This window comes from Gasterosteus aculeatus, chromosome 18, assembly GCF_964276395.1.
Source record: "Gasterosteus aculeatus chromosome 18, fGasAcu3.hap1.1, whole genome shotgun sequence".
NCBI lineage: Eukaryota > Metazoa > Chordata > Actinopteri > Perciformes > Gasterosteidae > Gasterosteus > Gasterosteus aculeatus.
In genome coordinates, this window is record NC_135706.1 from 16,383,691 (window position 1) to 16,410,798 (window position 27,108).

The 27,108-nt window shown below is 44.8% G+C and overlaps 3 protein-coding genes across 9 annotated transcripts in view; 1 reads left to right on the plus strand and 2 right to left on the minus strand.

Annotated features, from left to right (window-relative positions):
- Positions 1-796: 796 nt before the first annotated feature.
- On the minus strand, positions 797-6,433 carry hsp90ab1 (heat shock protein 90, alpha (cytosolic), class B member 1). 3 transcript variants are annotated; one of them, XM_078093791.1, is made up of 13 exons: positions 6,334-6,433; positions 5,856-6,025; positions 4,753-4,896; positions 4,440-4,646; positions 4,093-4,252; positions 3,772-3,905; positions 3,382-3,696; positions 3,108-3,273; positions 2,788-2,978; positions 2,542-2,689; positions 2,192-2,460; positions 1,426-1,759; positions 797-1,349 (listed from the first exon to the last, which is right to left on the minus strand). In XM_078093791.1, exons 3-13 carry the CDS (start codon positions 4,894-4,896, stop codon positions 1,231-1,233), a joined length of 2,187 nt encoding a protein of 728 aa, XP_077949917.1. In that variant the 5' UTR covers positions 5,856-6,025; positions 6,334-6,433; the 3' UTR covers positions 797-1,230. The 3 variants fall into 3 exon arrangements, with proteins under 3 accessions (XP_077949917.1, XP_040016326.1, XP_077949918.1); XM_040160392.2 differs by lacking the exon at positions 6,334-6,433 and having other exon boundaries at positions 5,856-6,191; XM_078093792.1 differs by lacking the exons at positions 797-1,349; positions 1,426-1,759; positions 6,334-6,433 and adding an exon at positions 2,071-2,104 and having other exon boundaries at positions 5,856-6,191.
- Positions 6,434-7,004: 571 nt separating this feature from the next.
- Positions 7,005-15,580, plus strand: rbm25b (RNA binding motif protein 25b). Of its 2 annotated transcripts, none has more exons than XM_040160390.2 (17): positions 7,005-7,221; positions 7,784-7,884; positions 8,000-8,211; positions 8,400-8,457; positions 8,623-8,783; positions 8,925-9,107; positions 9,194-9,277; positions 11,431-11,678; positions 11,902-12,019; positions 12,211-12,300; positions 12,759-12,832; positions 12,948-13,098; positions 13,287-13,758; positions 14,078-14,373; positions 14,474-14,572; positions 14,653-14,700; positions 14,879-15,580. In XM_040160390.2, exons 2-17 carry the CDS (start codon positions 7,806-7,808, stop codon positions 14,969-14,971), a joined length of 2,466 nt encoding a protein of 821 aa, XP_040016324.2. In that variant the 5' UTR covers positions 7,005-7,221; positions 7,784-7,805; the 3' UTR covers positions 14,972-15,580. The 2 variants fall into 2 exon arrangements, with proteins under 2 accessions (XP_040016324.2, XP_040016325.2); XM_040160391.2 differs by having other exon boundaries at positions 7,075-7,277.
- A 2,485-nt stretch (positions 15,581-18,065) lies between these two features.
- LOC120808325 (protein NLRC3) overlaps positions 18,066-27,108 on the minus strand; it is a 10,935-nt gene continuing 1,892 nt past the window's right edge. For 2 of the 4 annotated variants that reach the window (XM_078093787.1, XM_078093789.1), the window contains exons 3-9: positions 26,637-26,672; positions 22,620-24,381; positions 22,342-22,515; positions 21,374-21,547; positions 20,811-20,984; positions 19,521-19,567; positions 18,066-19,398 (exon numbers count right to left, since the gene is read on the minus strand). In XM_078093787.1, coding sequence (XP_077949913.1) covers positions 18,713-19,398; positions 19,521-19,567; positions 20,811-20,984; positions 21,374-21,547; positions 22,342-22,515; positions 22,620-24,381; positions 26,637-26,672 — 3,053 coding nt within the window. In that variant the 3' untranslated portion in view covers positions 18,066-18,712. Of the gene's footprint in view, positions 19,399-19,520; positions 19,568-19,734; positions 19,837-20,810; positions 20,985-21,373; positions 21,548-22,341; positions 22,516-22,619; positions 24,382-26,636; positions 26,673-27,108 lie in introns of all 4 variants that reach the window. The other 2 variants (XR_013453424.1, XM_078093788.1) reach the window with 2 other exon arrangements.

The following is a 27,108-nucleotide window of genomic DNA, read 5'->3' on the forward strand; positions in this document are numbered from 1 at the left end:
CAGAGCACCTTTTCACCTAAATGTGTAAAATCCTTCCATGATGCTGACTGAAGATGCGGAAAGTGAAGGACGCGTTAAAAAAACAGCTCAGCACGTTTCTGAATGACGCGGCTGTTTCCACCATCACTTCGTTGCTGATGGAGCAGTAAAACCGCCGCCCCCTCAACACTTGGAAACAAATGACTTCTAAGAAACTGGTTTTTACATTTCCCCGAAAGCACTAAACGTTCAGGAAACACACGTTTTATTTCACAACGCAATACACGTGGACAATGTGCCGCTTCATGCGGTGCGGGGGCTTTCTGCAGTGAAAGATCAAACTGTTTTTACAATCGACATGGTATACAATCCATTAGTCTAACATTTCTAATGTTTACTATACACAATATTGCCGATAAAGCAATTTGATCAGATTTCAGTTTAACCGGCCAGTTAATCAGGTTTCAGCAGGCGAGTCGGTTTGGGTGAAAACTAAATACACAAGGACACTTGTCCAGGAGACCAATAAGCTCTTCTCATACGACCCAGAATCAAATATTTGCACACATACTGTACACTGAAGGAAAGAGTCTCTTGTTAAAGGCCACTTTGTGCAGCGTGTTCAAACATTTACATTCTGTAACGCTCAAACTAAGGTGGAGTCTGAGGAGCCACCAGCCTGCAAGCTTTAGACAACTGGTGGAGCAACAACGCCACCGTGTGGTCAAAAGATGGAACAGTTTACATCAAGTCATTGTTTTAGCAAATTTTTCAGAATTGAAATGGTGCAGTGAGAAAATATTTCAGTCATAGAATGTTTGATAAGGTATTACAGCTTTAATTTTTTGCAAAACAAGACTTTGAATACAGACAAGCCTGGACTCTGGCAAAGGAATCATACAGTCGTCTCTCATGCAGCGTGCCGTGTTGCACATGAGCAGAACCTCCCCAAACCGTGCACCAGACCTGATCCGATAATGGAATGTACTTCTCCCATCTTCACACATTTACCACGCCAACATTTAAAACTCAGTGCAACAAGGTACTCGATAAAACGTGTTGTCACCACGAACTTATACGGCAAAAACCAAAACAGCTTTTCTTAAAGGTCTTGCAGAGTAATGCTCCGGACGCAAGAGCAACACTGGTCCAAACAACATGAATGACTATTTTTGTTGCAATTACTGCAGTTTTAGAGGATGAACAATTGAAAAGTGAGGCTAAGTGTTAGAAATCTGGGGGATGATTCGTTTAATCAACTTCTTCCATGCGCGAAGCGTCATCTTCACCTTCGCCTTCTAGGGGAGGGATTTCATCTGGGATGGATGCAGCTGTTGCCTCCTCTATTGGGACATCGTCGTCATCGATACCTGCAGATAAATAGTTTGTCAGATCAATACGTGTCCCACACAAACATACGATTGTAATCAGATCACTCCTCCTTACCCAGTCCCAGTTTGATCATTCTGTAGATGCGGTTGGAGTGCGTCTGAGGGTCGTCCAGGGAGAAGCCTGAGGACAGCAGGGCGGTTTCGAACAGCAGGATGACGAGGTCCTTCACGGCCTTGTCGTTCTTGTCTGCGTCGGCCTTCTGCCTGAGCGTCTCCACGATGGGGTGGTCAGGGTTGATCTCCAGGTGTTTCTTTGCCATCATGTAGCCCATGGTGGAGTTGTCCCTGAGGGCCTGGGCCTTCATGATGCGCTCCATATTGGCAGTCCAGCCATAAGTGCTGGTCACGATGCAGCAGGGTGAAGACACCAGCCTGTTGGACACGGTTACCTGAGAGACAGTCACACTGGAAATTAGGACTTCAAAGAATGCGTAGCTGGCCCCACCTAAACGTCAAGTTAATACATCATGCACAAGTCATGTTAGAAATGAAGCAAACTCCTTTATGCACAGACGAATAGTCAGCATCAGATTGTAGTTTCACATCCGTTAAACAGGCATCAGTTAAATCACACAGTTGCACCAAAAAAAAAAAAGTCACAATTTAGAATCACTCAACACGTTGTCAATCAAAAACTCATCCAGGACACACACACACACACACACACACAATGAGGGGCGCCCTTGCAGATTTACAAAACTCACCAGAATACTAGTTAGGACCAGTTAGGGAACCTGTTTCCAAACAAAAGTTTCAACTATAGTTGTGATTTCATAACCTAAATTCTTCTGGCCTGGAGGGAAATTATCAGAGTTACTGACCTTCTCCACTTTCTTGTCAAGGATCTCCTTCATGAGCTTGCAGAGGTTCTCAAACTTGGCCTTATCCTCCTCCATCTTTTTCTTCTCATCTCCATCCTCTGGCAGCTCCAGGCCCTCCTTGGTGACAGAAACTAGGGTCTTTCCATCAAACTCCTTCAACTGCTGGACGCAGTACTCGTCAATGGGCTCCGTCATGTACAGAACCTCAAAGCCGCGCTTGCGGACGCGCTCAACGAAGGCGGAGTTTGCCACCTGATCCTTGCTTTCACCTAAACATCAAGAAAAGTGTCACCCTGAACATTTGCTAATGAGTTCCTTTAAAGTGCACTTCTGTTCATAGACCAACGCACCAGTAATGTAGTAGATGGACTTCTGGTTCTCCTTCATGCGGGTCAAGTACTCTGTGAGGGAGGTTGTGTCATCGCCAGACTGCGAGCTGCTGTAACGCAACAGTTCAGACAACTTCTTGCGGTTTTGGGAGTCTTCATGGATGCCCAGCTGCAGACAGACAAATATAATTACAATATACCAACAAATTCACCAAACAGAAGCCTGCATCAAGACCAGCGTACGCCGCTTGTTTTAGACCTTCATACCTTGATGTTCTTTGAGAAACCTTCGTACAACTTCTTGTAGTTCTCGGTGTCTTGAGCCAGCTCGGCAAACAGCTCGAGGCACTTCTTGACAATGTTCTTGCGAATGACCTTGAGGATCTTGCTCTGCTGCAGCATTTCTCTGGAGATGTTTAGGGGGAGGTCCTCTGAGTCGACCACACCGCGAACGAAGTCTGGAGATCAACATGCGGTTTATGAGCTTATTGAAACGTTCTAGACATTTCATGGAACATTTGAATCCATCTGAGAAACGGCCTTACGTTGCATGTAATGAACACTTTACAATAAAGTATTGTACTTACTCAGGTACTCTGGGATGAGCTCCTCACAGTTGTCCATGATAAAAACTCTCCTGACGTACAGCTTGATGTTATTCTTCTTTTTCTTGTTCTCAAAGAGGTCAAAAGGTGCCCGGCGGGGAACGAAGAGCAGGGCTCTGAATTCCAGCTGCCCCTCCACTGAGAAGTGCTGTAAACAAAAGGCATCTTAGTGGGACGGCCAAATAGGAACCAGTCAATCGACTTTGCCAACGCGTTTAGTGGAGAATATTTAACCGTGGTACCAACGATTCATTACCTTGACAGCAAGGTGGTCCTCCCAGTCGTTGGTCAGACTCTTGTAGAACTCTCCGTACTCCTCGTTTGTGATATCGTCGGGGTTCCTGGTCCAGATGGGCTTGGTCTTGTTCAGCTCCTCTGCATCGATGTACTTTTCCTTGATCTTCTTTTTCTTCTTCTTGTCCTTGTCCTTTGAGTCCTCCTCGTCATCAGATCCTACATCCTCGATCTTTGGCTTGTCCTCACCCTCTTCGTTCTCGGCCTTCTCCTCCTTCTCGGCCTTTTCCTCCTCTGCCTCGTCGTCGCTGATCTCCTTGTCGCGCTCCTTCTCCACCTTCAAATTAAAATAGTTTAACTTCACTGATGCGACGACAGTTCTGACTCATCAAAACTCAAAAGCAACACTCACAAACAGGGTGATGGGGTAGCCAATGAACTGAGAGTGCTTCTTGACAATTTCCTTGATCCTCTTCTCCTCAATGTACTCTGTCTGGTCATCCTTCAGGTGCAGGATGATCTTTGTTCCTCGGCCAATGGGCTCACCTGCGAATGAGATTATACAGCCATGAGCACCAGAGTGCATCACTAGTACACAACCATTACATGTCAGATGGTTCCACTAAGGAACGAAGCATTTGTAAATAAAGCCAAAGCAGTCGAAGATGAAATCTTTGTGACCTTGGACAAGTTCTTTCGAGCTGCCTTTATTGTACTGTAGCAGGATACATACCAGAGTCGACCTTGACAGTGAAGGACCCTCCGGCGGAGGACTCCCAGACGTACTGCTCATCATCATTATGTTTGGTGATGACGACCACCCTCTCAGCAGTAAGATAGGCAGAGTAGAATCCCACACCAAACTGACCAATCATGGAAATGTCAGCTCCGGCCTGACAAGGGAACAAAAGTGACCTTAAGAATTTTACAGCCAACACACAGTCCTACCAATCTGAACAGGAATTTTACACACGTTTTGGTGTTGCCATTTGAAACCAAACAAAGACAATAGTGTGCTAGTCATGGGATACCCGAGCAAACTTGACATGCAGCTACCCAGATCATGTTGCACGGTCATACCTGAAGGGCCTCCATGAAAGCCTTGGTGCCAGACTTGGCGATGGTCCCCAGGTTGTTGATCAGGTCGGCTTTGGTCATTCCAATTCCGGTGTCGGTCAGGGTCAGGGTGCGCTCAGCTTTGTTAGGGATGATTTCAATTTTCAGATCCTTGCCACTGTCCAGCTTGGTGGGATCAGTCAGGCTTTCATAGCGGATTTTGTCCAATGCCTGGAAATAAAAAAAATAAGAATTTAGTTAATTACCCCGAAAGCGTAAATAACACCGGATTATTGCTTAAGACACATTGCTTAAAAACAATGGCAAGCAGGCTTACATCAGAGGCATTGGAGATCAGCTCCCTAAGGAAGATCTCCTTGTTGGAATAGAAGGTGTTGATGATCAGGGACATCAGCTGAGCGATCTCTGCCTGGAAGGCAAAGGTCTCGGCCTCCTCCTCTTGGTGCATTTCTTCAGGCATCTGCACAAAAAAAAAAAAAGAGAAAAACAATCTTAACTACTTGCTATAAAACCAAAAGACAAGGGCCATCATGGCTGTATGTAAAAGATTAATTCCGTTCAATTCGTCGTTATTTTATCATGTCAACAAGCCGGTTCGGTGGCATATTTGGCGTGTTGCCACATATCGGTGCAGGCGGCCATTAACCAACATGGCGGCGAGTGACAGACAATGGACTCCGCAAACACGTGCTGAGGGGCGGCTGCACACAATAATACGGACAACGTTAGAAAATGCGGCGTTTGGAAATTGAAGTCCAATTAAAAACGTCCCGAAGTGTAACGTTAAAAAAAAAAAAAGTCACGTGGTGACGACGATCAACGGGACATTTTAATAAAAGACGCGGCCTTCTCCCCGCGGCCGTCGGGACAAACAAGACTAAAGCTCGTGAGGTCGCCGCACACGTCACGAACAAATAATCAGTTTGTTATTAACGAATACGTTAACGGACGTTGAAGCCAAATAACGTTTGGACCAAACACGAGAAGCCGTCACCGTAAGTCACGTCACGTGTGTCGGTGAGGCTACTCGCCTCTGAAATGGCGGGCGCGTTTCGGTGCCGTCGCACCGGGTCCACGTTCCGGTTACCGCCGTTAAATAATCCCGGTCGGCGTTGTCATCTTCGCCACACCTGCATTAGCATCTCGCGTCCGGCCTAACGGCGCGGCGCCCCCCGCGTCTCCGGCGGCCCGCCGGCCCGCATTACAGAAAGGTGTCGCAGCATCATGAATCAAGCTAACGAGAAACGAAGTCGACTTTAGCCGTTTTTAGTTGCCGTTGGACCACGAGGCGGTTGTGGAGCTGTGAAAGGTTTCCGTCGTGACTCAGGAGCTCGCATCGCGGTAAACGGCCCAGGAAAAAAACACGAAATACAAGACCACAAAATGTACCTTGTGTAGGCAAAACACTCGTTTTCATACCTTGTTTAATGCGTTGAATCGTCTTGAATGAAATGCCACCAAATTCGTAGTCCCTTCTGCTCTCTGACGCAGGGAAATGGAAAGGAACTTCCTTTAAAAGACCGGAATCTTTATACTCAGCGTCTGTGTGCAGCCGTATCCCTCCGCGGTGCGCCGCACGCCGCCGCTGGCTGAACGCAGACAAAACCCGCTGGTGAATCATGATAAACCGATAAATGTGTATGAATGCATACGGATCTTGTGAATACGAACTATTAATGATTTAATCAGACTGTTATATAATCTTGAAATACTTCAAGGTTTGTCATACGTATTTCAAAATACTGCAATATTACTAAAAAAAAGTCAGAAACGGTGCCACCTGGTGGCGGTTCATCCCAAAATAATATAACTAGGTGAATAGATTAACATTTTAGTTTGACGACCGGTCTTTATAGCTGTTGCCACATACTATCAATGCAAAAATATCTGTACCAACCTAATACATATATTCGATCAGAACCAGCAGTACGTCGTTTATTTTGTTGTAAACAGTGAGGGTCTTTTCAATCCGATGGAGGAATATTCTAAATCAGGAGGGTGTGCTTCGTTTCTTCTAGCACTTTCCACGAAAAAAAAAACCCGCTTAAAATGACGTCACAGCTTGTCAGACACGGCCATCGCAGCCCAGCTGCTGTTACAGAGCGACCTACAACACAACACCATGGTAACCAGCTGCATTAACACCCAGTCACCAGGTCTGATAATGTAATACTTCCTACATTCATTCGAATGTTGCATACATATATCATCAACGCGTATGGTAAGGTAATAAAACTAGGGATATGTTAATAAATCAATAATTAAGTAGTACATATATCCTTGTATTCAGATGTCACACTAGGTATTGATGGGCTCTTGTGCGTTTGTCAGCAGTTCATTATATCACACCCGATCCAATAGGCTTTAAAAACCGAAAGCTTTAAATTGCAGCACGTTTTGGAAGGATACAATGCAGTATTTAAGAAACGTATTAATATACCGATTTTGTTATTATCGTCAATACAGTATACGATGGGTGGATGAGTCAATATAGTATATTCATTATAAATACAATATATCAATAATAAAAATAGTATTATAACATCAATCATGTACATCCGTTGTGTTTTTTTTAAGGTAGTAATACTCTCATGTCCTAGCTCCGTCCATCTGCCACGTCCCGATACACAAAACAAGCGCCCTTGTCGTCTGCGCTTGCGTCAATGAGTCTGAAGGCCCGTGACTAGCTAGCGTGCTAAGCCAACATTCGGGACGTTACAGAAATTGTCTTAATCAATAACCTTGTGAAAGCTGTTTTATTCCTTCGTCCGCCACCTAACTTGGGGTATGTATACATGGACTCGCTCACTTTGATCCCGAGCCCATAGTCAGCCCGCCAAAGTGAGTTCTGCTTGTTAGGTAACACCAGTTCTGCCTCACGGTAATGTTAGCTTAGCTTTACGCTAGTCGTGCCGGCCACGGTAGCGTGGTTACTTTCAGCTAACGTTAAACTAGTAGTTGATTGGTAAACTAACGTTAAATAATGGGTCGAGTTATTCAGTTCTAACACAATATGTCGCGCTGAAACAAAGTTAACGGATCCAGTTCACTACAAACGTTGAGGCGGAATAATCTTAAGTTAGCGAACGTTAAGTTGCTCCACCGAGCAGAGTTGCTACAAGTCGCGCTACAGTTTAATATCCAAAGTCTGAATCGATGGGACGTTTGTTTGCTAATGATAACGACGGAACGTGACTGTTTTCCCGAGGTTCTCTTACGGAAAGAAGAAAATAAGCTAAAATCGTTTTTAATGTCGACTTTACAGTGTTTGGATGAAGCAGGGTTGTATTACGTATTTTAACTCCTAGGTCCATTGAGGCGTGTCATTTTAATCACTGTTTCTCCAGGTTGGGCTCATTCAAACCCACGATGTCTTTCCCCCCTCATTTGAACCGGCCCCTGTTGCCACCTCCTGGGATGCCCCCTCAGTTTGCTGGCTTCCCCTCAGGTAAGCGATCACGTGGGCCACATACGCGCGTGCATCCCGTCTACTTTGTCTACGATGCCGCCGCCTAGTTCTCTATTGCAATTTACACGTTAATGTACATCTGCTTGGTTTCCAGGAGCTCAAATGATCCCCCTCCATGTCGGTATCATGACCCCCACTTCTGCCGTGATGATGCCTTCTGTTCAAGTGATCAGTAAGCCTCCAATCCATAAAAAGGAAATACTGCGAATCAAAGACAACAGTGAGAACAGCGGCCCCACTACCACAGTGTTTGTGGGGAACATATCGGAGAAAGCGTCCGACATGCTGATCAGACAGCTGCTCGCGGTAAGGAACATAAAAGGATTTTCATATTTGAAATGTACTCGGGTCACACTGTCTTCTGAGCTTGTGCATTTTAATATTGTGCAATTTGATGGTAACATTGGGTTTGGGTTCCCTCCTGAAGCACTGTTTTAAAATGTACTCTTGTTTAATTTGGGAACTTGTTCTCACCTCCTTTCTGGTGTTTATAGAAATGTGGAATTGTTCTGAGCTGGAAGAGAGTCCAAGGAGCCTCTGGCAAGCTTCAAGGTAACTAGAACTCCTACATGTAGTCTGACTACATGGGAACCTTCTGTAATCGTATTTCTGGTCGTGACCGTGTCACAGCAAGAAATAAAAGAATAAATAAAAAATTGTGTTTGTCATCGAATCATTCATGGCCATTGTTGAACCAGTTTTCAATATCTGTTGCAGCCTTTGGGTTTTGTGAGTACAAGGAGCCGGAGTCCACTTTGCGATCACTGCGGCTGCTTCACGACCTTCCGATCGGAGAGAAAAATCTGTTGGTAAAGGTGGATGCCAAGACCAAAGCTCAGTTGGACGAGTGGAAGGCCAACAGAAAGACTGCGAATGGGGTAAGATTCTCAATTCACTGCTGATGAGGTTTATTATTTGCCTCGGCCTTATTCCGGATCGGCTGATGTCTCTGCACGCTTCTCAGATCTGCTGTGAGATTCCACCATTGGTTATTTGTAACTGGGTTCTTGTACTGTCAGAATAAGAAGGCTGAAGATGCAGATGACGAGGAGGAGGTTCTAGACGAGGAGATAAAGCAGAAGGATCAGATCGTTAAAGGTGCTATCGATGGATTGATGAGAGAATATGCTGCAGAACTCAACGCGCCTTCACAGGATGACGACTCCCAGCGACGAAAGAGGAAAAGGGAGAAAAAAGAAGAGGTACACAAACTCCTGTTTACTTCTCTCTGACTTGCAACTTAAAATGAGTGTTAATTGCTGAATTGACTTTTCCGTCTTTCCTTTAGGACGACATCAACGCCATTGATATGGAGGACGACAAGAGAGACCTGATTTCCAGAGAAATTAGTAAATTTCGAGATACTCACAAGGTAAAGGGGCTCCTTTAGATCCTGTACTTGACATTACAGGTTTCGGACAGCAGCTGCTCACATAGTTCGCTTGCACATTTAGTCGACACGTTTACGAAGCGTTTTTTTGATCTCAGTAACATGCATACTACGCCACAATTTGGCAGTCCTAAAAATTTATACCACCAAACAGCTTAATTTGCCCCATTTTATATGAAATGTTTCATGTTCAATGTTCAGACACCACAAGTAGGCAGATTAGACGCCTGTAACGAAACTATAGGTGTGAATATTACAGATCCATTCTTCATTCATCACACAAAAATGCATGGAGACGTTGTAAAGTTACTTAAAAGCTAATCTATTCATTAAACCCCACCATTATGATAGTGATCATATGGTGACTAAAGCAAGATGAATCTCAGAGCTTTGGAAAAAGTTGCGAGGATAGGATGTAAGTATCAGCCTTTATTTACTATATACTTATATTGGGCGTCCCCCCTCTTGAGGACTTGCAAAGGGGCAACTGAGCTGCACTTCAGTGCGTGTTGGTCAAGGAGGATCTTTTAGCGAACCACCGCTTGGCGATACAAACGTTCCAGACAAACGGCACCGTCAGTGGTGTCAGAACGCGTCGGTGAACCTGTGCGAGTCCTCTGTTAACTATGGTTTGTTTTAATGGTGCTCATGTTGAACCACAAGGACTCTTGTCAATAACCACTGCAGTGACTTTGGCTGTAGCTTTTATTATGCTAGTAAGGGGGGGCGCCCTCTCCACAGCAGCACGTGACCTGAAGACTCACCAGGTATGTGCTCTCTGAATGGATGACTTCTCATCTCCTGCTCTTCGTCTTGAACTGTCTTCTCTTCTTTTTTTTTTTAGATACATTTCAAGCTACTAGATTTATGTTAGCCAAAAATAGCTGACATTTTTCTAAAAGTCATCCTGTCGGGCCGCCGGGTCAGAATATTCAACCCCCCAAAAAAGCAGAACTTTACAAAGCGGATGTTGAAGATACCGATTTTTTTTCTTTTCATTTTCTTTTTCCCCCAATTGCTTTGACTTTTGATAATTGCATCAAATGCTGTAAACTGAACTCTGAATATGATAGACCGGATTATATTATGCAGGACGTGGTCGACCCGCTTCAGAGGTAAGTAGAACTCGCAAAATGAAACATCTGACTTGTGGTTCAGTCAAGGCACAAAAGTAATAATGCTAATAAAGTTCCAGAATGATTTCTACGGTCTCTCCTCTCTCGTGTACGTCTCCATCTCTTCAGTTGCTTTACACCCACGGCTTTGGAGGACCAGCTGACAGCCTCTGGCTGGGAATGACTGCAGTTACTGAAGCGCACTGTCTGTGCTTTACTTTGTAGTAGTTTTAATTAGTGCCCTAAAAGCGATGACTATTCTCAAAGCGTCACCTTCTGTGTCCTTTGTATTCTAAAATAAGTCAATCTACACTCATTTCACCCAAAGCCCTGTGTGTATTGCCCCAACACTCCGCTTTGGGATGCGTGTGCGTCTGTTTGTCTGAAGTGAGTTGTGAGGAGCTGCTGAAGACTTCTGCAGGGGTAAGACCGCTTCTACAATTTAATTTAACTGTACAGAAATAACTGCTCATTTCTTGATTACCAAATGTCATGTTGGAAGTGAAGGTTATTAGTTGTGATGATGCTGAAGCAAGACGGAATCCCATGTCTGTCCCTTGTGTACCGTGTGACCTGCTTCCCTCACAGGCGTAACTTAAAAGGCTTGTAGGGGCAACGAACGTCTGAATCCGTAGTTCAACACCTGTAAGTCACAAACAACTAGTTCACCGAACCACCGACGCCGGCTTCATGCATTCTTTCCTCCGTGTTCCGAGAAGATCTCTTTGCGCCCGTTTCTCGCCATGAGTCCCTCAAGTTGATCATGTTCCACACATCTGTTTGGCCATTGACACGGTTTCCAGTCACGCGCAGCAACGTGCACCTCGTTGCTCCAGAAGGACAAAGCTGTCGGCCCTTTGATCCGTCCGGATTCCCCCAGTTAGGATCCCAGCTTTGCATTGATCAGCGCCGGGCATGTTTCAGATTCTGGGAACAACTTGATTTGTGCACGATAGAAAACTAACCGACTGTGGATGCGTGTGAGGCAGCGCATGAACCTGTACGCGTTTTGCTCTGCAGAAACTAGAAGAAGAGAAGGACAAGCGGGAGAAGGAGCGGCTGGAGTTTGAGCGGGAACGAAGGGACCGGGAAAAAGAACGTGAGCGGGAGAGGGAGCGCCGGGACCGCGACCGGGAGAAGGAACGAGAGCGGGAACGAGAGCGGGAGAGAGACCGAGACAAAGATCGCGACCGCAGGACCAGAGAACGAGACCGAGACTGGGAGCCGCCCCGCAGCCGCGACAAGACCCCCGAACGCAGCAGATCCAGGTGAAGGAAAACCGGATTACCGATTGTTTTATCCACACCAGAGCTGGCGAGTCAACGCTGTCTGCAGGAGTCATTGATCACTGAATGATGATGGTGGAACATTGAAGGTCCTCCCTCTCCTCCTCTGCGACATCCTCCCGTCTCTTATCCGACTTAAACTTACACGCGTGTATATTGGCCACGAGGTCAAAATGTTCCTAACACGCTTTTCTGTTTCCCAAAGGGAGGTCAGTCGAGACCGAGAGCGAGACAAGAAACGAGACCAAGAAGATGAAGAGGAAGCGTACGACCGCAGGAAGCTGGAGCGGAAACTCCGAGACAAGGAAGCAGCCTATCAGGAGGTAGGGAAGGTTGGAAGGACCAGCTGGCTCCCAACTTCTAACGCTAGATAGAAAATGATCCAATAACCGTGAAATATTTTAGGGATTTCTTTATCAAGGGAGAAAATAACGAATAAAATGAGTACAGTTGTTCCTCTTTTCATATTCATGTCGATGTGATTGTGGTTTACCTGATTCTGTTGCCATGACAGCGTCTAAAAAACTGGGAGCTACGGGAGCGGAAGAAGGGACGGGATTACGCCAAGGAGGCCGAACGGGAAGATGAGCGCCGACGAGAAATGGTGAGAACGTATTTAATGACCAGTGAGATCGATCGATAGAGACACGCGCTGCACCTGTACAATGACCACCAGGTTGAATCCAATCAATTCCACCGGTTATTTTAGCTTAAAGTTACAAATTAGTTACGACAACTAAGTTACTTGGCTGTTGTGTTTCCATGATCATCTATATTTTTGTCCCATGCACATAACCTGCCCAAACCTCATAAGACACCAAAAACACAGCTTTAGATACAAATACAATCCGCCGCGACTAAAACACAACTGATTTATTCATTATTGGTCTAAATGCTCAATGCCATTCTAGAGAAAAATAAAAAAACAGTATTTCATCTTATGTTTTTGTGTTGCCAAGTTGGGAAATATTCTGTTTCTATTTGTGTTCATATGATTTAATTTATTGAGTCTACAATTGAAGTTGTGAGGAGAAATGTTGATTGATTGCTGCGTTTCTTCAGGTGAAAGAGGGCAAACGGTTGAAAGAGTTTCTTGAGGACTATGATGATGAAAGAGATGATCCCAAGTATTATCGGTGAGCAACACACACTCGCCCTGCAGAACAAAATAAGGAGCGGCAGAAGATGGGAGCTGCGGATGCAATGCTGCGCCTCTGTTGTGAATGCTGTTATGTCGGATGTGACCTCTAGGGGCAGTGCGCTGCAGAAACGTCTCCGAGACCGAGAGAAGGAGATGGAGGCAGACGAGCGTGACAGGAAGAGAGAGAAGGAGGAGCTGGAGGAGATCAGACGAAGGCTGTTAGACGAGGGACATCCAAACCCAGACGCAGAGCTACGCAGGGTACGCTCGTCCTTCATAGTCCTGTGTGTGTGTGTGTGAATCTGCAGAGCGGATGCATCACGTCTTTCTGAAGGTCACTTTATCATCAGTCTCTCTGCACATCTGGGCGGCTCAGCTTCCATTGTTCTTTTCTCTCACATCCTGATTGAGGGTTTCAATCCTCTGCACGTCTGCTCTTATTGGTCCAGATGGAGGAGGAAGAGGAGGAGCGTCTGAGGCGACCCCCTATCATCCCAGAGCCGGTGATCGAGGAGGTACAGGAACGCCACCGGGGTCCAAGAGACCACCGAGAGCGCGACCGAGAACGGGACCGCGAGCGAGAGCGAGAACGGGAACGCGAGCGGGAGCGGGAGCGGAGACCGGAACCAGACCGAGCGGAGCCTCGAGTGCGGCCCGCCCACTCTCCTGACGAGGTGGAGGAGGGCGAGGAAGAGAGCTACGAAAACGGTGAAGACCACGGCGACACGAAACCTTGCCTCAAGCCCACAATGCGGCCAATCACGGCCGCTCCGTCCGTGTCGTCAGCAAGCGGCGGCGCGTCCCCGAACACGCCGGGGGACGAGTCGCCCTGCGGTATCATCATCCCCCACGAAAACTCTCCCCCAGACGCGCTGCCGCAGGAGGAAAACCGGCCAAAGATCGGCCTCAGTCTCAAACTGGGTGAGTTTGTCTGCAACCGTTTTGATACTCGATTGATTCATTCGTCTCTCTGACGAAACTGAGCTTCACCGGCTGAAAGCCACTTAATGCTTCTGAAAAATTCAACCATTTTTGTTAAGATTAATTTAATAATCAGAATAAATATGTCTGATGAACTTTAATGAGAATTCACGTCCGTTGTAACTTTCCCCTCAAAATCTCATGGAGTATTTTAAGTGAATTGTTTTTGTGGGTGACAGAAAAATACCGTCTGTCTGTAAACAAACGTTTGTGTTTGTCCCCGGTAATTCTCTCCACTCACTCGCTTGTTGCCCTCCAGCTGCCTCAGGAAGCCCCAGTCAGCCCAACACGGGCAAGAGGAAGAAGCTGCCCGTGGACAGCGTCTTCGACAAGTTCGACGACGAAGAGGCCGACGAGCAGCCCCGCAAGCGCAAGCTGGTGCCGCTGGACTACGACGACGACAAGAGCCTCGGCGTGGACGGGGCCGGCCTGTCCAGCATCAAGGGGGACGACACCGAGGAGAAACGCAAACACATCAAGACCCTGATAGAAAAGATCCCCACCGCCAAGCCCGAGCTGTTCCTGTACCCGCTGGACTGGTCCATGGTGGACACGGTGAGGATGGTCGCGTTTAAGCAACAACGCTGTTGACCGACAACTGAGTCGTTTCAAACGGAACCAATGTTCTAAATGCTTCCTTCTCTTGTCCGTTTAGACGTTGATGGATCGACGCGTGCGGCCCTGGATCAATAAAAAGATTATCGAGTACATCGGAGAGGAAGAGGCAACGTTGGTAGACTTTGTCTGCACCAAGGTATCGATCATGTGACGTCTGTTCAGCTGACCGCGTTCCCACTTTGAGTCCAGATGTGATCCTGCTGTTTTCTTTCCCAGGTGATGGCGCACAGTTTGCCACAGAGCATCTTGGATGATGTTGCTACGGTAACGACACACACACACAATGTCCCATCCAAGCGTAATGAAAGGAAATTAGTCTTTTATGTTCATTTTGTTTTTTTGGGGTTGTTTTAAAGCTTTGATTAGAAAGTGATGTCCGTTAAAGAGACAAAGATGATTCTTTCTTCACGTGTAACTTGATGATTTTGTCTTCTGCCTCCAGGTTCTTGATGAAGAAGCTGAAGTCTTCATCGTGAAGATGTGGCGGTTGCTCATTTATGAAACCGAAGCGAAGAAGATTGGACTGGCAAAATAAGCGAACCATTCATTGCTCAACTTTTTATTTCTCCTTTTCATTCATTGTGTAATAGTACAGTTGTCAAACCCCCCCAAAAATAAGGTTGTGTCCAAACGGGTGCAGACTGTAGCTGTAGATCCTGATCCTTCTCACATCTGCACCAGTTGTTCAGGTTACTTTTCTAACCGTGTGCTTTCGTGTAGATTCAGTTCAAGTTATTTTCAGACGACTGTCGCCGCGTCACCAGATACGGACTCTAGTTTGTTTTCACGCCAACGTGCATCTGTAGGATTATTACGGGGAATCAAACTTTTTTTTTCTGTCTACGGTGTGTATTTTTAAATATGCATAACTACAACAAGAATGTGATCTTTTTTTATAAGATTATTTATTAGGCGTTTTGGACACAACTCACTTCTATTGACTTCTTGGATTCAGATTCATCCCCTTAATTTTCTTGTATCACCTTCCCAGTTGATCAGTTCCAGAAGCACCTAGTTATCGTTTAAGATGTGTCCATTGATCCGTTCACACAACCAAGCGCAGAATGATGAAGCTCAACAGACGCTCTCCATTTGTTTTTGTATTGTGAACATTTCAATAAAATTGTTTTTTTTTTTTAAATAAGTTTGAACCACAAGTCCATTTCTCAAATCACGGCTTTGTCGTACTGTTTTGACTAAATGTAAAATAATTAAATTTGCAATAACCGCTGTGTACTGGGTCCTAAACGGTATTCAGTACGATGACGGTATTTTCCAAGCTATTAAATGTTTTAGCTCGATTTGAATGTTTTATGCTGCTGTGTGAGGATTAAGTTTATTGATTTTAAACATTCATGCAAAAAAATATGCATCCAAGCATCAAAGATGCATGAACAGCTAGTTCCATTTTATATCTCATTGGAAAAAAACTAAATAAGCAGCTGTACAAAGTACTCGGACGGTCATTAACATGTTTTTAATGATGTGATTTTGCGCAATTAAGAAGCAGCCGAGTGTAATGACGACGCATTCAGAACAATGGATGTTCATCTCGTAGAAGAAAGACATGAGAACTAATACTAAAGAATGAAGTATTCTTGCTTAAGTGAAAACACGCTACAAAACCATCTCACGCTTTGACTGGTCGGTGCTGAACGTTTGCATTATTGTGCTGATCTTAAAGCAACAGATGAGGGATTATAAAATGTGTTTAAAGACTTCAGGGATTTATTATAACAAGCTCTAAACCCTCATTTTAAAATCGGTCAGAATAATGATCCTCGGGCTTCAGGTTATACATTTGTTATAAAGTCTTAAATTACATCCTACGGCTTTTTGTTTTGAGCTGCATTATTTTATTCGTGCATATCGTTGGATGGTATTTAGTTTGACAGACCTTCTCTTTGCTGCGTTTACTTTTTGATCGTGCCATTTCGTACATGTGTAAAATACTGTTTAAGCAACACGAGTGTTCATTTACATTTATTTATTTATTTTTATTTTATTTATTTTTTTCTCACTATAAAGTGAACCGTTGCGCCTGAATCGGCGTAATTACTCTAGTTCATTGATGCTAATTCAAACTAGCTTAAAACTAACTTAACTAGTTCATTTGCATTTGTTCTGCGCGCACACACACACACACACACACACACACACACACACATGTGCAGGAGTAATGTACAGTACTTTATTTCATAAAGTACTGTACTGTTAATAAAACACCAATATACATAATAATGAAATGATCAAGCCAGAATAACTTTAATAACGAGGTCCCTGAACAACAGTAGTGCCTGTAGGCAGCGTATTGGAAGCAGCGTAAGAAACCTGTGATTAATCACTGTGACTTTGTGTTTTCTATCCACAGCAGTGGCTCTGCTGCCGGTCGGGTCATTTCTCCCCATAAACCCTAAATAAACGTCCCTTCTGCTCACGCACACGACCCCACCTTTATTCCACAGGCGGGTTTGTGTACTTGTGTGTGTGTCCAATGGGCTGTGTTAGTTTCTGGGACTTCTTATCACATTCAATATCACATTAAATATCACATTCCACATCCTCCTGCTGTCGCTCAGGCTGTCTGTCAGCCCACGAAAACAACCACTTAAAAAACACAATTGTTTGAATATATTTTCTCATTAATACAAAATAGATATTGAGGAGGAAATTATATTTTCACCTCCTTAATACTGGCACTAATATATTTTTTAATCAAAGTAAGCACTTATTAAACCTAGAGGCCGTCTGCATTCATTTAAATTCACCGTCCTAATCCCTTCTAGGATGTACGTCTTTCAACTTAAAGTGAGAAGGATGTTCAATTGATGACTAATGAACACCCTCACTTACAAAGTGCCTCATTGTTCTTAGAGAGTATGACAACTACAAGGACTTCAGTCTGCAGAGACGTCTCACGTGAGCTGCCGTCTGGTTCTGGCAGCGGACAGAAGGGACGTACTGGGACTGGACCTGCGTGGACCTCAGGACAAGTTAAAGGATCACCACGCAAGGGTAAAGACCACGTATCAACACTTCTCTCCACTTCCTGAACCTTGGGTTTTGGGGGACGAGGAAACCATTTAAATGTTCCCAGGAAGCTTATCGCATGGTTTCCATGTTCACAGCATGGTACGTGAGCACCAGTGTTTAGAACTGGATGAGCCACCGGTACCAGTGAAGAGAGCGGAGGAGTGGAGGAGTGAGGGAGAACTTAGGAAGGTTAAAGACCAGTGGAGCTGCTGCATTCTGGATGAGCTGCAGAGGTGGAATGGTGGTAGCAGGAGACCTGCAGGAGAGAGTTGCAGTAGTCCAGGAGGGAGACGACAAGACCCTCAATCAGTACCTTCTTCTGAGTGAGAAGAGGACGTGTTCTCCTGATGTTGTAGAGCGAGTATCTACAGGATGGTAGATCGAATCCCGCCGAGTTCCATCCGCCTGATGTCACACGTTTAATGCTGCAGACATTCACTTTCCCACAATGCTTCACTCTGAAGAAAGCAGAGCTGATGACACGAGGCGACGGTCGGGCTTCAGTACGTCGGGGAGTTAAAGTGAGAGACTCGTGTGGAAGCACTTGTTGACATCAACACGTTATTATCACAAAGAAATGAACATGAACGTCTCTGTTGGTCTTATTGTGTCTTTATTATTCACACTGTGATACATGTTGGGAACATGAAGGATGTTTACTGGTTTAATCCATCGGTGACGTCCCCCTGCTGGCCGGGACCAGTCACTGCACCACATGTTGTTTACAATAAAAGGCATTTATTCACATTAGAAACAAACAATTAAATTCCTGTTAACCGAAGTAACACATGGAGGCACTAAACGTTGTACTATTATAAACGTCAATAAAAACACAAGTACTTTATATTATGTCATTAAACCTTCAGAGGTTTGCTGAAGCTTTAAAAAGGTTCTTGCAAACCTGATTATGTGAAATTACATTTGATTTCACTGAAGACATTTAAAAAAAAATGTTTAAAAAGTTCAAATTGGCTCAAAAAGAATTACATGTTCATATTTTACTTATTTGTCATTACAAACAATCCTTAGAAAAACTGCTAATGATGAACACACACAAATGTCCATGTATCTCCTATTGGGGGCAATGAGAGACCTTTTTATAAATTGTCTATTGATTCATTCACAGAGGCAACGAGCTCCTTCACACTTCATCTGCAACACCACAAGTCCCAGAGAGCTGTGGACCCCCCCAGAGTCCAGACCAGCTCAGGTTCCCCTCACCTGCATCTACACCCACATGAACCTACCTCAGCTGTGTGAGCAGAGAGGAAGGTTCTCCACCAGGAGGAGACTCTCCCTCCTGCAGAGAACACAGAGTCACTGAGGGACCAAGAACAGAAACAGTAGAGAAAAGGAACCTGACCATAGACGGCAAGGTGAAGCCGAAGCCAAAGCCAAACCCAGGATAAAGAGGTTCAGTGGACGTGGTGCTGAAGGTGTGGAGGTGGATCAGTGTGTCAGAGGAGACTTTGTAGAAGGACAGAGAACCAGCAGGACAGTCCACATACACTGCTACTCTACTAGAGGAGGAGGAGGAGGAGGAGGTGAAGATGCGGGAGAAGATGGAGGAGGAGGGGGTGATGCGTGTTACTGTCTTATTGTGACGGACAGTGTAACCATCAGAGCACATCAGAGCCCAGGACTGATCATTGTATCCAAACCAACAGTCTGCACTGTTTCCTTTCCTCCCGATTCCTCTGTAACTCACTGATACATAAACTTCTCCTCTACACTCGACCTCCCAGTAACAGCGACCAGTCAGACCAGTTCGACACAGCAGCTGACGACAGGAGTCAAATCTGTCTGGATGATCAGGATATGACTGATACTCGTCCTCCTTATCCGCCACACATGTCACCGTCCTGTTGTTGTCAGACAGTTTGAGTCTTCTGTTTACTGTGTTTGTGTCGAACGTGAGTTCACAGGAATCTGATGAGAGAACGAGACACAATACAGCTGCAGTTATTAATCATGTGTTCATCTACCGACACTTTGATGATGACATCACAGAGGTGAATGAGTGATGTCTTCATGAATCAAAGCACACTTACACTTCCTCAGACCTGGTCTCAGCCATCGGACTCCATCAGGCTTCACCCTGAAAGGAGGAGGGGGGTCAGAGCAGCATGGAGACATGGACATTACATCACACACAGCTTTGTCCTTCACGTCCACATGGACCACCTCTTCTTCTTCTGATTGGCCGATGACCACAGCTCATCATGTTCACTCTCTATCATCTATTATCATCAGCATCATTCTGACCTTCAGCTTCGATTCACTCCGTTTCCTTCAGCAGTCAGTGAATCAAATGTTTAAACCTCATCAAGTGGTTTCTTTGTCCAGTTGTGGTTCAGTGACAACAAGCTGTGAACACAACATGTGACATGTGATCGTCTTCTAAAGGAGTTCTGTCTAACATTATATCAACCAGCTGCTTCCACATCCAGCAGGTTCACATCAACATGAAGGTTCATCAGGAGTCTTTGTGTCACCTGATGGATAGAAGCCAACAATTCTCTCTCTTTTAGCTCTGTTTTTGGTCTCCACCACCTCCTGGGGGGAATATATCTGTGTCTAGCTGCTAAATGCTCCTCTATGTCCCCCAGCTGGTCTCTGACTCAGTGTGTCTGCTGCTCAGCAGGTAGTGTCTGCAGCCACAGAGCACTGCCTGAGTCCCCCTATAACTTTGGTCCAGTCCTAAACAAACCTCTTTGGGCTCTGACACACCAGGGTCACCATCAGCTGTTGGCTCTTCACTGAGCGTCTGTGGCCGACTGTCACCTGTAGCTTCAACAAGTCCACTCTTATCATCCAGGGAACTGGCTCTCAGTGCAAAGCACCAAAAGCAGGTGAAGCTGAACTCCTTTAAAACACCAAACATTCTTTCTGTGATGATCCAAAGACGCTTTGAACAGATTGTTTCTGACTGTTTGCCTTTTAATAAGAATGTCTGGACTTAAGGACAACACACACTGGAGGCAGATGACCAGCATCTAAACATCCAGGTGTGAAGACGTTGACTCATATCAGCCCACCATGATGCCGTCAGCGTGTCAGGAGACACTGTCCTCTCTTATAACGTGGAGACAAGACAATGCTCCAGAGAAACAAGCCTTTCATCACCTTCCTCCCTGTTCAGGCTCATCCTGGCTACTGATCCTCACTACTTCTGTCTGTGTTGATGGTCTCATGTGGGACACAAACAGTTGGATGAGTCTCTGGTGGTTTGAGTTCAGCTTGGTGTGTCAGGGTCTTATTAACCAGGCTGACAGTGGGACAGAGAAAAGGTTTCCAGCTCCTCTACAGACTGATGGTCTGTGGCTGCAGCCTCTTCATACCTGAGAGTCTTCAGTCTCCACTGTGGATCCTCCCGTCCAGCAGACAGCAGCTTCACTCCTGAGTCTCCTGGATGATTGTAGCTCAGGTCCAGCTCTCTCAGATGGGAGGGGTTGGAGCTCAGAGCCGAGGCCAGAGAAGAACAGCCTTCCTCTGTGATCAGACAGCCTGACAGCCTGCAGACACACAACACAACACACATGTCACATGATCTGAGGGAGCTGTGAGAGCTGAAGGACCACTGCAGGACTGAGACACTGTCGACTACTGAGGTGTCTTATTAACATTGTTACGGACTAGTTTCCAGTCACGACCAAACACCCACTAATGTCCATCAACAATCTGATAACATTACTGATAACTATGATTGATCTCCAATATATCTCCATTTCTAACATTGCATTGATAAAACATTCTACAACATATTGTAGAATGTTCTACATATTCTACAAATATTTGGAAAATGCATATTTGATTAAAATCCTGCAAGCAGAATCTTATGGAAATCAGAAATATACCATTGATGTAAATAAAGACACCAAGTGGACATTGATTGAATTCTGACCTGAGAGTCTCCAGTTCACAGTGTGGACTCTCCAGTCCAGCAGACAGCAGCTTCACTCCTGAATCCTGCAGGTCGTTGTTACTCAGGTCCAGCTCTCTCAGACTGGAGGACTGGGAGCTGAGAACTGAGGACAGAGCTTCACAGCTTCTCTCTGAGAGGTTACAGCCACTCAGTCTGAAGAGACAACAGTCAACAAGGAGGAGGATAACTTTAGTGTTAAAATGAAATCCTCTTTGCATTTTACTCAAAATCCATAAACAATCAGTAAGAAGAAAGAAAACTGTGTTCTGTGAAAGTGTTTACAATGGCCATAGTTCTACTTTAAATAAGAGGAGAAAACTGTTTTTTTGACGTTAGGCTTCTCTATCCTCTGACTTGTTTTAAAGAAAGAGAACAAAGTAAATTAGAAAATATTCTTCTTCTACTGATTTTATGTTTTTTTACATTCTGAATCAGAAATAAAAAACCATCAAACTCTCAGCAGATCGTCACGGTAGAGACACACATTAAAGTCTTCAGTCTCCTTCCCACTTCAGCTTTTCTCCTTTTCATTCATTGATTATATTAAACATGACATCACAAAGACTAAATAAGAGGAGCAGCAGGATGAACTTGTGATGTTTTCTTGTGAAAGAACATCTTTTTAAGCTAATGTGTAATAAGTGTGTCTTGTCTACAAACTTCTTGTGATGTCATGGAAACACAAACATGAATTCAGAAAAAGGGATTTTAGTCTCATTGCGCCTGCGGAGCGAGACGTGAAAGCTGTGTGTGATTTGTGTGTCCTGTTTACAGAATCCTATCATCTGCCTACTTGGTACGAATCCTGGTACCTGTAACAACTAATTAAAAATAAACTCTACTACACGTTATGGAAATATTTGATTTAAATATGCAAGCAGGAAGAATCTTATGAAATGTATCATTGATGTAAATAAAGGCATTGTGGACATTAATTGAATTCTGACCTGAGAGTCTCCAGTTCACAGCGTGGACTCTCCAGTCCAGCAGACAGCAGCTTCACTCCTGAATCCTGCAGGCCGTTGTAGCTCAGATCCAGCTCTCCCAGACTAGAGGACTGGGAGCTGAGAACTGAGAACAGAGCTTCAAAGCTTCTCTCTGAGAGGTTACAGCCACTCAGTCTGAAGAGACAACCATCAACAATAAAGAAAATATGAGCAATAAGTAGAAAAGATGACAGCATGTTTAAGTTCTGATGTATGAATCTGACTCCCTCTGTACTTACAGAGCTTTGTTGGAGGCTTTGACCACTGGCAGCAGCCTCAGAAGAGCCTCCTCTGAAGCAGAGTATTTCTTCAGGTCAAACACCTCTAGATCTTCTTCTGATGACAGTAAGATGAAGACCAGAGCTGACCACTGAGTAGGAGACAGTTGATCTGTGGAGAGACGTCCTGAACTAAAGGACTGTTGGATCTCCTCCACTAGAGCGACATCTTTCAGTTCATTCAGACAGTGGAACAGATTGTGACTACAGAAAAAATCATTGTTTCTGATCTTCTCCTTGATGTACTGGACTGTCTCCGGATTGGTCTGTGAGCTACTTCCTGTCTGTGTCAGCAGACCTCGTAGGAGAGTCTGATTGGTCTCCAGGGAAAGACCCAGGAGGAAGCGGAGGAACAAGTCCAGGTGTCCATTAGGACTCTGTAAGGCCTCGTCCACAGCACTCTGGTAGAGACACATTGGTTCAGGTTCTCCTGACAGCAGATTGACACCAGACCTGAAGAAGGTCATATGGACATGAAGAGCAGCAAAAAACTCCTGAACACTCAGATGGACGAAGCAGAAGAACATGTCCTGGTACAGTCCTCTCTCCTCTCTGAAGATCTGAGTGAACACTCCTGAGTACACTGAGGCTGCTCTGATATCGATGCCACACTCTGTCAGGTTGGATTCATAGAAGATCAGGTTGCCTTTCTGCAGCTGATCAAAGGCCAGTTTTCCCAGAGACTCGATCATCTTCCTGGTCTCTGGACTCCAGTGTGGATTTGTCTCAGGTCCTGCATCGTACTTGACCTTCTTCACTTTGGACTGAACCACCAGGAAGAGGATGTACATCTCAGTCAGGGTCATGGGTAGCTTTCCTCTCTTTCTGGTCTTCAACACCTCCTTGAGAACTCCAGCAGTGATCCAGCAGAAGACTGGGATGTGGCACATGATGTGGAGGCTTCGTGAGGTCTTGATGTGAGAGATGATCCTGTTGGCCTGCTCCTCATCTCTGAAACTCTTCATGAAGTACTCCTCCTTCTGGGGGTCGGTGAACCCTCTGACCTCTGTCACCATGCCGACACACTCAGCAGGGATCTGATTGGCTGCTGCAGGTCGTGTGGTGATCCAGAGGCGAGCAGTGGGAAGCAGGTTCCCCTTGATGAGGTTTGTGAGGAGCACATCCACTGAGGCCGACTCTGTGACATCAGTCAGGTCCTCATTGTTGTGGAAGTCCAGAGGAAGTTGACACTCATCCAGACCGTCAAAGATGAACACAACCTGGAACTTCTCAAACCTGCAGATTCCTGCTGCTTTGGTTTCACTGAAGAAGTGATGAACAAGTCGCACCAAGCTGAACTTCTCTCTCAGCACATTCAGCTTTTTGAAGGTGAATGGAAATGTGAACTCTATGTCCTGGTGGTCTTTGTCTTCAGCCCAGTCCAGAGTGAACTTCTGTGTTAGGAATGTTTTCCCAATGCCAGCCACTCCCTTAGTCAACACTGTTCTGGGTGGTTTCTTCCTTCCAGCTGAGGCTTTGAAGAGGTCTTCGGGTTGGAGTCTGATGGTTGTTTCTGGTCTGTCTGGTTTCCAGGATGCTGTTTCAATCTGTCTGACCTCATGTTCTTCATTGACCTCTGCAGTCCCTCCCTCTGTGATGTAGAGCTCTGTGTAGATCTCATTCAGAAGGGTTGGGTTTCCTGCTTTAGGGATCCCCTCAAACACACACTGGAACTTCTCCATCAGGTTAGATTTGAGTTCACGTTGACAGTTGGCGATAATCTCTGGATGAACAAAAAAAAGTGATGACACAAACCAGGTAGTGCTTTACTTTAATGGTATAATATTGTTACATGTCATTTAGCTGACGTCCAAATCGACTTACAATAAGTGCATTTCAACCATAAGGAAACAAACCCAGAAGAACAAAAAACAAGAAAGTGCAATTTCACCAACTAAGCCAATTTATAACTTTCTATAGATAAGAGCCAAAATAAGTACAATTTAAGTGCTACAATTGCTGTTCTCCTGCCTTCACCCAGTGCCGACCAGTCCTCGGATGTAGGAACTTGCATGCAGCAGTGGGCCCTGATACCTACTTGGATGGCTTCTCTTCAATCAACCTCAGAACATCAGTTCTACAATTTCAAAGTCTAAATCTTCTACTTGTCTCTTGGATCCGATTTCAACTGAGCTGCTTAAGGAAGTTTTTCCTTTAGTTAGACGTCTTTACTGGATATTATGAATCTGTCTTTGGTGACAGGACACGTAACACAGTCCTTCAAGGTAGCTGTAATTAAACCTCTTAAGAAACCTCCCCTTGCTCCAGAGGTGTTGGCTAACTACAGACCTATCTCTAATCTTCCCTCTCTAATCTTCCCTTCCTCTTGAAGATCCTTGAGAAATACGTTGCAACTCAATTATGTGACTTTCTGTAAAACAATGCTTTGTTCAAGGAATTCCAGTCAGGATTTCGAGTGCATCATAGCACAGAAACAGCACTGGTGAAAATTACGAATGATCTTCTACTTGCATCGGACCAAGGACTCATCTCTTTTCTTGTCTTGCTGGACCTCAGTGCCGCATTTGACACCATTGATCATTGGATCCTGTTGCAGAGACTAGAACATTTGATTGGTATCAAAGGAACTGCACTCAGCTGGTTTAAATCCTATTTATTGGATCGATCCCAGTTTGTGCTTGTAAACGGTGAATCCTCGAAGACCACCAATGTTGGTCACGGAGGGTTTGAACGTGTCCTGGATGTAAGCTGGACCCCATCCATTGACAGCATGCTACGTGAGCACCAGTGTTTAAAACTGGATGAGCCACCGGTACCAGTGAAGAGAGCGGAGGAGTGGAGTGAGGGAGAACTTAGGAAGGTTTAAGACCAGTGGAGCTGCTGCATTCTGGATGAGCTGCAGAGGTGGAATGGTGGTAGCAGGAGACCTGCAGGAGAGAGTTACAGTAGTCCAGGAGGGAGACGACAAGAGCCTGAATCAGCACCTGCCATAATTTCTCTGGTTGTTTTATCCACTTGCCATGTTGGCGTCATGCTAGCTAGCGCTATGCTAGGGTCTGATGTTATGCACCAACCACCAAGTCAAATTCCTTGTCTGTCCAGAGGTGTCAAGTAACGAAGTACACTTAGAAATTTTGGGTATCTATACTTGAATAATGGAGTATTTGTTTTTCAGATGACTTTTTACTTCTACTCTTTACATTTTCACGCAAATATCTGTACTTTTTTACTCCTTACATTTTAAAAACAGCCTCGTTACTTCCGGCTTGTCGTAGTTCAACAACACAAAGACAAAAAAACCTAGATAAAATCTAGATAAACGGCTCTGTGCGGACAGAGTGCATTTGATTGTGTTTGGATGAGAAGTATAAACATTTAGCATCCAGACACCCGATTGGTTTTCTCCGCGATGCGCCGGCAGATCGGAGCGACACCGGGTGGGAAAAGTGGTGGAAAGTTGGTATTTATCAACATGGAGCCTCTTCCTCCTCCTCTTCCTCACGCAGATTCCATGTAACGTTAGATGAGTATCTTCATGACCGTGGGTTTGTCCTAAATGTTTTATTGAGAGTCTGGCACAACACAGCGACTTGCAAGCAGCGTATTAAATAAAGTGATGTGTGTCTTAATGCGGCTTTGGAAACGAACACAAAGGGATTCTGTATTTGCTCATGAAGCCTGAACATTCTGGTTATTTGGCCCATGTTTGATAACCGACCGCTGCCAGTTCAGTGTTTCCCATCATTGAAAGTTGAAGAAGGTTAAGAGGATTTTAAAATAAACTCCACTGGAAAACCATGTTAAAACATGTATATTAAATCAAGCTGTAGAAAGCTGAAAAGTCATAGCACTCTTCTCCTGAAGGAGAACGGTTTTAATGGCTGAAAGTGTGAAGGAGTTAGAGGAATAAATCGAAGTTGAAATAGATTAAAAGAACAATATTTGGAATGCTGAAGCAGCATTCCAAATAACTGAAGCGTGTAAAAGTTAAGACAGTTGTAGAAAAAGTCTCTTCACCTTGACCTCGATCTCCTTCCACAAGATTCGGTTCGCCTGAAACGAGATGTTTTCGTGATTACTTTGTGCATTTGTAGAGTGATAATATCTTCTATCGTCTGTGCTCAAATTCAACCCTACACTCTTAATGTGGAATAGATCCTCTTATTGAGTGAACACCAGTTCAGGGTTTGGTTTTTAATCCCTCCTCCCAGGGTGGTGCCCCGCTATTAATAACATTTATTAAGAAATGTATTGACGGTAATAATTTCATTAATGTCAGTTAGTTTTCATACTTGTGACCAGAACAACTTCTAATGAGACTCAAAGCCGACAGAGAGCAGAGAATCCATGAATGAAACGGCACATGAAGCACATCCATCAGAGGGGCGGAGCTTCAGAAGAGCTCCGCCCTCCTGGGATGAGGAGGATTTATGAAGCACATTCCTCATCTTTACTTCTGTTGTATCTTTATTATTCGCATTTGATGTCT